Here is an 11,199-nt window from a genome sequence, read left to right on the forward strand (position 1 = left end):
GGCCTGTGTTAGGTCATGTGTGTGGTCTTGTGTGTGGCAATGCCATACTGACTTCAAAAAAACAACATTAGATGGGACGTATTTGCACAAGCAGAACAGAAACTTTATTATGTAGATTCTTTTGTAAGGAAACTATATAGCTACTGACAGAAAACAAGCTTGTCATCTCTGACCCATAGAGCCAAATGATCATGTAAAAAAGGAGAGCAAATTTAAGGAAGAACATCAAGCTGTTGCACATTCTTGGATTACATTCTTGTGATTTGGTGAAAGTAAAAGGATATTCCTCTTAGCATTAGCCAATGTGTAGGCTGCACTGGTTTTATATGGTGTTATATGCAAGAGGAGATTCAGTATTTCTTTATTGGAATCTCCTTTCACGAGTAGAAACAGGTTTTCCATCATCTTCCATACCCATACGAACTCGTCCACTGCTCAGAGGTGCTGTTGTAGGAGAAATAAAAAATCAACTAGGGAAAAAGAAATGTACTGCCAACACACTGAAGACCCGTGCGATGGAGGTTTTTTTGTTTGTTTCCTCACAAGATCTTTTTCAAATATCAAAGGGGGAACTGCCTTTTCATCTCATCTTCTCTCCCTACTGCTCCCCATCCAATAAAGCTTAAGACTGCTCATCACATGTGGGATTTGGATGTGTCTTGCATGTTGTGGGAATGAGCAGGGGAACTTGGAAATCTTTGGGTGATTTCTGTATTTTAGAATCCCATAGGGAGTTCATGCAATCATTTTGTCAAGCTACTGGTTTGAAAAGTGCATGCAAGATACGATAAAGTATTATATTTTCATCTCTATATGGTAAAGAACGTGGTCATTGCAGAGAGAATGTAATCTGTGTTAGTAAGAAGAAATCATAAGCAAAAAAATATAGGTTTATTTAATCCTATTTTGTCAATTCATTTCAGCCCCTTTAAATCAAAATTTTCTTACCATCCTTAGGGTTCACTCCTGACATCCTGTAGAAAAGAAGAAATGTTTGATTAATGACGATCACTGACCCTGCCCACTGAAACCATTGATCCGTTTAGGAACCACCACCTGTGAATAGCCATGATTTCACACTGCTGCTTTCAGTAGGTTGTTTCTCAGGTGTGTTGTTACTAGTGTTATTGTTACAGTGCTTTCTGCTTTGAAGGCCACTCCTATATACTCAATAGGAAATATGAACAGCAGCCAGACCAGTTCTTGGTCCTGATACGTCTCTATATACTTTTCCTTTTCTCAAAATGTCATAATCTAGAAACAATATATGGAGCTGATTCCTCCTGATAAGTAAAAAGTAGTTCCATGTATAGATCAGATAGGAGAAATGGGCACTAAAATGTAGATTTTACTAAAGCAAGCTGTCGTCTATACCAAGTTCTTTTCTAGTTGAGAATATTAGTCTATGTTGTTGAATATTTTCACCTCTCTGCACAAGTGCAGAAAACCAGGAGCTAAAGAAATACAGGTTTTTAGAGGTTATTTCAGGCTGAAGGCCATTGGTCCACTGCAGCAAGAGGATTACATAAGACATACATATGGTGCCTGGTACTTTCTATAACTCATTGTAGTCAAAACGATTGCATTTATATTTTCAAATCAGCAGCACAACTGATCTGGAGATTTAGCTTGAGTTATCGCAACGCCTGGGATTTTGCCGTGTGTCTGTTTTGCCAGTACTCAAAAGGCTGCGTATGCAGTGAATGTAATTTAGTAATCTGGAGTCGGCTTAGCAACCACAAATTACTGCTTTACAATGTGTCATGTTATTAATCTTATCTAATCATCATAGGGTTTGTATACAGTAACTTACTGAGAGTCCTGGCCCTCCAGCAACTGGCGGTACGTGGCGATTTCCTGCTCCAGGCGACTTTTGATGTCCATGAGCATTCTGTACTCCTGGTTCTGACGCTCCATGTCGCATCGAAGTTCACTCAATTGCTCTTCAACACTGGTGATGAGGGCCTGAATCTGTGCCAGCTGTGCGCAGTATCGTCCTTCTGTATCTCGCAGGTTGGCTTCCAGTCCAGCTTTCTAAAGCAGAGTAACATCAGAATAGGTTAGCATGCTGATTTGTCCCTCAGAGGGGGAGTCCAAGGCAAGACAGAGAGGGAGGAAGGGGAGAGTGTACTAATAGTGACTTGTGACGAGCTTGGGACAGCTTCATACCATGCTGAGCTGCGACTGGAGCTCAATCTCCAGGCCCTGGACCGTGCGTCTCAGTTCCGTGATCTCCGATTTGCTGGTCTGTATCTGTTGTGTGTGGGTGGCTACTTCGCGGTTCAGCTCATCAGTCTGGAAAAAAAAAAAAAGTAAAATCACATGCATATTGTATAACAAAATTTTAAATGATTTTGAGAAAGGGAGGGCTCGTCCCATCTGCTGGGGCAGTAATAATGAGGCAATGCATCAGTTTGCTGTTTACTGGGGTAACTATACCTGAGTGAAGAACCAGGCCTCAGCATCTTTACGGTTCTTCTCAGCCAGAGCTTCATACTGTTCTCTCATCTCAGAGAGAATTCTGGTCAGGTCGATGCCAGGAGCCGCATCCATTTCCACGTTGACTGTTCCACTTAGCTGATTTGAATACTCTTTCATTTCCTGCATGGGCAGAAGGCAGAGAGCACAAATAAGATGAGGCTCTCTTTTCTCATATACTTTCTGCCATCCACAATCCATGCAGTGGTATGCAGTGCTTTAATTATCCAGTATCATAGGTGGAACACACATAAAAATGTTTATCAAATTTTATCTCTCATTGCACATGCTTTTCTACTCTGTGTACTCACACACACATATATTTACATGTAACTTATATGTATGTTTCTTTTACTGAGCTTAACTATCTCAGTGACCTGTCGTGTCAAACAATGTCAAACAAACTAATGGGTTGATACAGTTTGGAATCAGAGAAATGCTTCTCAGGACACACTTTGGATTCTTTTAATATTACAGTTTTCTTCTTATTAAGCTGTAATGTTGTCATTCTGGTTTTTTATTTGTTTGGATTTCCCCCTCCCCACCCAAGAGGTGTACATTTCAAAGGGAAGTAATTTCCTCTCTGCACTATTATGGACTCTCACCTCCTCATGATTCTTCTTTAGATAAGCCAGCTCCTCCTTCAGTGTTTCAATCTGCATCTCCAGGTCAGCTCTAGACAGAGTCAGCTCATCCAGGACTCTGCGCAGGCCATTAATGTCGGACTCTACGCTCTGGCGCAGGAATAATTCATTCTCATATCTGCAGTTTAAAAAAGAAACAAGCACTGGAATATGTACAAGTTTGTATTCAGTAGAGCTGTAAATCTGTGAAATTTTGTATTGAATATAGGAGGAACAGTGGGCTATCAATGAAAACATATACTAAAAAGACGTGTAAAGGGAGTAAAGATGTTTTTTTCCAACATCCTACTATGACATATGAAAGTACATGCACCACCATCTGATTTTATTCTTGAGGAGTACAAGACATTTCACTTTGCAGAACCTGGTAATGATTATCAGCATCAATAGAAAAGTTGTCACACACTGTCCATTTGCAGTGTTCTCTCAAATTTGATGTGAAGAAAAGCACAGATTGCCCAGTTCTGCCTAGGACTCTAGAGGAGAAAATATAAGCTTGCAGGTACATCACTGCAGGATAAATCATTTGTGCAAGTATCTTCGTCATCTTTTCAGCAGTGCCTGATATACTGCTGAGTCCATGAGCTGGATAAGCCCAAAATTACTCTTTGTCTTTCTTTTCTAAAATTCAGACTCTGTGAAAGAGAACTGCTGCAACTGAACACCGATCTCTTCACGCCAGTCCCTTCCTTTTAAGTGAAAATCCCAGCCTATTCCTGTCTTCTTTTCCCCTGTGATACAGGCTAGTAAAAATAGTCAAGAGCATCAGTAAAAAACTAAGATATGATCTATAATTTGTTACGTAAACAGCTCAGTGATTGGATCCTGTGTTCTATTAGGTTTGTATTCCAAACAGATCCTTCATCACATCAATTCTGTTTGCATGTTTTTTTTTTAATCAGAAATTATCAAGGAAAAATACCTGTCCATAATTCTGAAATGTGTCCTTCAGTGACTGAAGAACTTTATTTTCTAGATAAAAAGTAATACTAAACTTAGAAAACTGTTTTGAGAGAGAGAGACAAGGAGAGAAGACAAATGTGCTCCAGGTAAACTTACTTCAGTCTGAAGTCATCTGCAGCCAGCCTGGCATTGTCAATCTCCAAAATGACCCTGGAATTGTCAATAGTAGCTGCAAGGATCTGGCAATGAAGAAACACAGAAAAAGATTCCGGTGAATAGTGGTGAAATACCGTGGTCCTGAGTCCATAGTAGGTAGTTATTGAGGCTGTAAACCATCAGAGAAGGTAGGAAAAGCTGGACCTCTGTTGTGATGTCACCCGTTAAAGATGCCTTTTGGATTGCAATAGCCATTTCAATTTATTGTGTTGCTCTTTGGTCACGCTGTAATTCTTACAGCTTTTGCAGAGAAAAATGAAAAATGCTAAGCTCTTTTCGACATTCCATATGCAAATCAGAGAGCTGAGATACGTTTGTGTAACACAAATTAGAAACATAATTAGAAAATACGTTGTTTGTACAACACCTGATCTTATCTGTAGCTAGGAGAATTATTTTTTCAGCCTTTGAGGCCTATCTGTCACATTCTTTACTATTTGATTACTGAATAAATATATCTATAATTCTAAACACATTTTGCCATGTTTTGCTAACGTTTAGTGCAATCTCTTTATTTCAACAAACTTCACATGCTCAGGGTAACATATTTGGTTTTTAAACTGAGAAAAAGCTACTCTTTTCTGCCAGAATGCTCATAACCACAAGATACTTGGGGTTGGGGAATTCAGTATTTGTTTTGTAATTATTTTAGCTTATTTTAAAGAAGTGGGATATGCAGTTCCACAAGTCTAATGCATTCTTATAAGTCCTCCACATGTGAATGTCCTACCTTGTCTCGGAGATCTTCAATTATCTTGTAATAATTACTGTAGTCCCGGGCTGGGCTGGTGGGAGCTTGCTTCTGATACCAGTCTCGGATTTTAACTTCTAAGTCTGAATTTGCCTCTTCCAGTGCTCGTACCTTGTCCAGGTACGAAGCCAGACGGTCATTCAGATTCTGCATAGTTATCTTCTCATTTCCAGAGAGAAGGCCATCACCACCACCAAAGCCACCACCAACTTCAAAACCTCCACCAAAGCCGGACCCTCCACCAAAGCCAGCTCCTCCACCAAAGCCACAGGCTGCACCACCGCCAAAGCCACTGTAGCCTCCTCCATAACCACTACCAAAACCAGAAGACAAGCCACCACCATATCCACCTCCTAAAGAGGAGACATACCTAGCTGAAGAGATGGAGACACCCCTGCCACCAGATCCTCCATGTATGCTTGGAGCTCGGCAGGTTCCTCCTGTTCGGACTGAGGAAAGGCGAGAGCTGCTGCTTCCACCACCCCCAAAGCCACCCCCATAGGTAGAAGAAGAGCTCTGCATGAAGGAAGTAGCCATAGCTGCAGCACAAGAAGGGGCTACAGTCACTTATTCAGCTCGGTGAAGAAGAGGAAAGATGTGCCTTCACTGCCCTGGTGCTTCTTTTATATCCTCAAGACAGGGTGTTAGGAGACAAACCCAACCTGCAACCCTCCCTCCAAAATTTCTCCTCCCTAGAGATGAGGCCAATTATGATGACATTCCTCACAAAGAGAGCTGGCTGTACATCTCAGGGGCTAGGGCTTGGGTTTTCTTTTTTAATTAAACAAAAGGGATGACTCAGATAAGTGGTTTTTCTTCAGGCTATAGTTCTGAAACTTGGAGTTTACTTCTCTGACATTTAAGAATGGAAAAACAAAGTGAATTCAACCACACCTACTTACTCATTTACAGCGATCACCATGGTTATTTTAAGAATATCAACTTTTTCTAAAAATGAAGTTTTAAGTAAAATTCTCCGTTCACTGAAAAATGTACATTCATCAGTTCGTCTCACCATTATTTCTTTTTTTCTATCCATATTTTTTCCCATAAAAAATTTGGAATTGCATTTGATATGTTTGTATTCCTGTTCTTCGCTTGGAATTAATATTTAGATTTTGGAGTCTGATTTTTTAGTACAAAAAGCATATCATCATAGCATTGCATGAGGAGCAATTAGCATCCATCAATGTACAAGGAAGAGTGGGCATAGTTAACTTGCTAATCTTGTGAAATAGTCACGAAGGGTAATACCAGATTGAAAGAATTCAGTTAAAAGAAGAAATGTGGGAGGACTAAGCTCTTGTTACTTTTGGGAAACATAAACAAATTGACTTTAAGATGAAACTGTTCAGATCGCAATTAATGTCTTCAATGTCAGTATGAACTATGAAATGAAGTAATTCTTGAAAATAAGATTTGAGAAGCACTTAGAGGAGTCATCCTAATCCTTCATTTAAAATGGGAGTCTGAAACACCAGTAAATCTAATTTCAAATCTGATAATTTCCTAGTGAAATTCAAAGAATTCAGTAAAACAGCTTTGTTCAATATTGCATAATTATGGAAAAACAGATTTGGGAGATTTTTAAGGAAGTATTAACTGCTTATTTATCCTGCTGGGAAGTGGCACTGGGGATAATGTGTGTGTGGAGAGTTTGGCAACAGTGTGGAGATTAAAGAGCGAGCCCCATTCTCTTTGCACAACAAGCTGGCATTCTTCAGATGAAAGCCAGAAGTTGCAGTGGAAGAAGCAGGGGTATGGCAAGACAATAAATTGGTACTGAGGGGCACAACGGTTTAAGGAAACCGAGGGTTGAGAGGAGGGAGAATAGCAGGGATGAAGTGAAGATGGGAGGAACTTTCTCTGTTCTCTAGTGAGGAGCCACCAAAATTGTTTGAAATAAAGAAGAAAAAGGACATAACAACATAATGAGAAGAGTGTTGTTTTTAGCACAGTTTTTGACAGTACGTATCAACAGAAAATGAGCTTAGAATTCCGGATGGGTGATTTCAGGTAAACTGAGGCTCGTACCAGTTGTTGGAACAAACTGAGGGGTTTTCTGAAATTTCCCATTGAGTCTTTAATGCAGCCCCCGGGAACACCCAGCCTTTTACTGGGAAAGATCTGTACTTGGGGGGAAAGAAATGTCAAAGATCTAGCTGTGACACGCAGCTTAACAGCCTGGTTCTGAGAATGTCCACTCGTTCTTCACCTGGTTAGAAAAGACGGCATGTTTCACAGTTGTGGAAACATGTTTCAGACTGAACCTGGACCTTTGCCACAGCAGTTCAGTTTTGCTGCTGGGCAGATTAATGGTTCTGCGTAGCTTGCCAAATCGTTGTATCTCCAAGAGTTACTATCTCAGGGAACAAGTTTAGACAAACTCTCTTAAAGATAAAAAAGTTTCTTTAAGACCCCTGTAATGTAAATATCTTGAGGTGTGCGTGCTGCTAGGGTCTGTTTAACTCTGAGTGACCCCACAATAAGCAAGATCAAATTCCATTTACAAAAAAATCCAGCAAAATCGCTTCTAGAAAACACCATAATCTTTAATAGGAAACTTTGGGGATTTTTCATTCAGTCTTTATAACTTCTTTGGAAGCTTGCTGTGAAATACACTTTACTGGTTTTTAAAGTGTCCTGTGCGTTATTCTAGGTTGTTATCAGATAAGCACATATAAAAAACAGGTAGGAGATATAAAGATGTTTCTTTCCTGTAGAATATTTACCATTGGGAAAAATAAACATAAATCGAGCAGCCAATAAAAATGATGTCCTAATAACATAATTCAGAACACCATAGTGGTGGGGATTCTGTGGCTTCAGAGTGTGTCCCCCATGACCAAAAGCTTGTAAATGCAGAGTGCAGCACTTGCAGACATGAGGCTTATCCCTGCCTTCATCATCTGCGCTATTCATTCTTTCATATTAGACTACTACTTCTAAATAGTTCCAAACATTTTACTAGAAATTGTCAGTAGTATTTCAAACCAAAGGAGAAGCGAAGGAAAGGTGCCTCAGCGAAGCACTGTGAAGTCTGGAGGTGGTCGGTTAGGGGTCATTTATTTGCAGCTTGCGTCAGTTGCTGTGCTTCACAGGTATTTTCCTAAAGAGAAATCAAATTCACTTTTGAGAGCTTACTCATGAACATTGCCTCTTCTGGTGAGAGAGAAATGGTAAATCTGTCTGTACCTCTACGCTGAGAGCAGACTGCTGGCAAATGCTTATGTGTATTCAGAATGCGCTCACTCACAGTCTTAGGTATATAGATTTTGTTGGTTTATTACTGTCTTCAGGTTGAAGACTTGTATATAAAAACCTACATGCATTGTAGCATTTTATAATAGACTGTACAAGGAAAAGCTTGCTTTGGTGAAAAATTAGATATGATTTGGTATTTACATTAGTAAAAGTTTAGAAATCAAAAGTGTCTTGATGAATCTAATTTAATATCTGATTTTGAACAACTATGTGATGATCATCTGTCTTTAGTTGAGTTCTGGATCTAGGTATAATTCTACATACAGTCATATTCTTCTTGACAATTATTATTTCTGCATTTTAGGTAGTTCTATCTATCATTTTGTAAAAAGATCAGTTACATTTCTCTAAAGTCATGAGGTTTGGAATGCTTCCTGATTCATAACCTCTTAGAACTTTAAAGGAACGTCTCAAATTGGTGCTACCTCTGTACTGGTAGAGATCTGTGTTGCTCTCTGCATTTTTCACTTAGCTCTTTTCTGAAACTGGAACGTGAACTTCAATCTAAAAAACTTTCTCCTTATAGTGTATACAAGGAAATTGAAGCCGATCACCTTCTGAAGTAAAAAAAAAAGAGCGCTATTTCAAGCTTATGCCTTTATTCTGTTCTCACTAGCTTCACTCTAAGTTTTCTTATCCAGTGTCTTGACAGTTTCATGCTTTGCACAGTACCCGGCATTGTACTTGTGGTGCATAAACTCCTTGGTTTGTAATGCTTCCACAGAGGAAGGATGTTCCCTGACATGTCTATGCTGTGCAAACTATTTTATTACCTCTGTTCCGGGCTTAATGGAGCTGACACACTTTAGCCTCTCCTTTTAGAGGACAGAGAGTTCCATTCAAGAAGCAGTTTGTTTATTATCTCGGTCTTTGCTGACAAAACCATCACTCAGACATGCCATACCTTTAGAAAACAATTTTTACTGAAACAAACTCTAAAATTATAGTCTCTGAGTGATTTTATGTTAAATATTTCACCAGAAATCCTTCATTACCCTACAAATATGGGGCAAAACAAATAAAATTATAAACTAAAATTCAAATTAGGCTATGAAAACAAGAATTCAAGCCTTTTTGAAGATTCTTTCCAGTCCGAAGACCCCAATTTCTTTAGCAGAGCTTATTAATTCATTCAATTTTTGGCACTTTTAACCTCTTATACACTTTTAAACTCTTAAACACTTTTAAACTGTTAACCTTTTAAACATTTTTTCTAAACATGCATTTAATTCAGTCTTTGAAAATAAAACTTTCTGGTCAAAATACACATCTGCGAAGTGCCCTTATAATAGACTTTGCATTCTTGGAGCATGAGAATTTCTTGTTAGACTTTCACATTTGCAGCTATACAACACAAGAAATCTGCACCAGTAATCTCATACGCTTGACTGGTTTTGTGACAAGAACTTGCTCTCAGAGAATGGGGTTTGTTCAGCTTAAAAAACAGACCTGGATTTTTTTGTTCTTTCATCTGGAAGGGATTCCAAGCCTAACTGTTGTAGGGAATAAATTTGGTACCAAGCATTTATTAAACAGCCTGTACTGAAGCATTTAACGCACAAGAGCTTTCTTCTCCTTGCTCTTCCAAAAGCGGACACTGTATAACTGGGGGAGCTTCTGAAGAGCCATTTACATCTCATGTACACCAGTGCTTTTCATGCCACTGCTCCCTTTCGATTCTGCACTTGTTTCCACCAGAGCCCCTTAGTCCCCCTGTTCTTAGTCCCCTCTTCTCTAGATCTCTTTGCTGATTCTTACTTTTCGTGACTGTTTTTCTTTCCTGTCATAGTTTTTCCCTGTCATAGTGAAGCCACTGCCTAATGCTGTCATGCTAGATTTCCAGGGGTAAAGCTGGGATTGTCTGTCAGTACTTGACAACTGATGTTGACAGGTCACCTGAGTCACTGCTGAACCAAAACCAAGGACCAGTGCCTCTTGCTTGAAGAGGATTGCCCAACCTTGATAGAGGAGGTCCATAGCTTTGGGATACTCCTTGCTATGCAAACACTCCATTAATCTGTAAACTAGTTATGAGCAAGGGTGAGATAATTGTTCCCTCCCAAGTCCAAGGAGAGAAGTACTGATGGATTTGATGATGTCTCCCTGAAACACAGACTGCAGGATGATCCTCTCTGTGAGAGTGCAGTACTGGGGTACTTTAGTCTGGGCATACTGTCATTTCAAGTTCACCCTCAGTTGAAATGTGCCTTTTGTAATAGCGGGAGGTGGGAATGTAATAGGCTATAGCCATGATTTTCTTCTAACACAAACCCTGACAAGTTTCCTCGGCTGCAAGCTTGCAGAGGGATGACTGGAAATTAAATTACTGATTTCTAGGGACCTGAACTAAAAGTGATTACATTTAGAATTTCAGCTACAATCATATCATAGAATCATAGAATCTTTGGGTTGGAAAAGACCTTTTAAGGTCATCTACTCCAACCCCCCTGCAATGAGCAGGGACATCTTCAACTCGATCAGGCTGCTCGGAGCCCTGTCCAACCTGAGGTTGAATGTTTCCAGGGATGGGGCATTGACCACCTCTCTGGGCAACCTCTGCCAGTGTTTCACCACCCTCACTGTGAAATTTTTTTTCCTTATATCTAGTCTAAATCTGCCCTCCGTTAGTTTAAAACTATTACCCCTTGTCTTATTGCAACAGGCCCTGCTAAAAAGTCTGTTCCCGTCTTTTTTACAAGCCCCCTGTAAGTCCTGGCCGGCTGCAATAAGGTCTCCCCAGCGCCTTCTCTTCTCCAGGCTGAACCACCCCAACTCTCTCAGCCTGTCCTCACAGCAGAGCTGTTTCATCCCTCTGAGTACTTTTGTGGCCGCCTCTGGACTCGCTCCAACAGGTCCTTTCCTGTGCTGAGGGCTCCAGAGCTGGATGCAGTACTCCAGTGTATATCCTTATATCCATATATCCTTTCAACGGCATGAGAATGA

At 40.0% G+C, this 11,199-nt stretch overlaps 1 protein-coding gene across 1 annotated transcript; it reads right to left on the reverse strand.

Annotated features, from left to right (window-relative positions):
- Positions 1-1,809: 1,809 nt before the first annotated feature.
- LOC309413368 (keratin, type I cytoskeletal 19-like) lies at positions 1,810-5,529 on the reverse strand (the record flags this gene model as incomplete). The annotated part of the gene is made up of 6 exons (XM_082010490.1): positions 1,810-2,034; positions 2,170-2,295; positions 2,440-2,601; positions 3,084-3,240; positions 4,182-4,264; positions 4,972-5,529. 6 exons carry the CDS (start codon positions 5,527-5,529, stop codon positions 1,810-1,812), a joined length of 1,311 nt encoding a protein of 436 aa, XP_081866616.1.
- Positions 5,530-11,199: the final 5,670 nt, after the last annotated feature.

The sequence above is a fragment of the Phaethon aethereus genome (genome assembly GCF_964289735.1).
Source record: "Phaethon aethereus genome assembly, chromosome: 25".
In the NCBI taxonomy this organism is placed as follows: Eukaryota; Metazoa; Chordata; class Aves; order Phaethontiformes; family Phaethontidae; genus Phaethon; species Phaethon aethereus.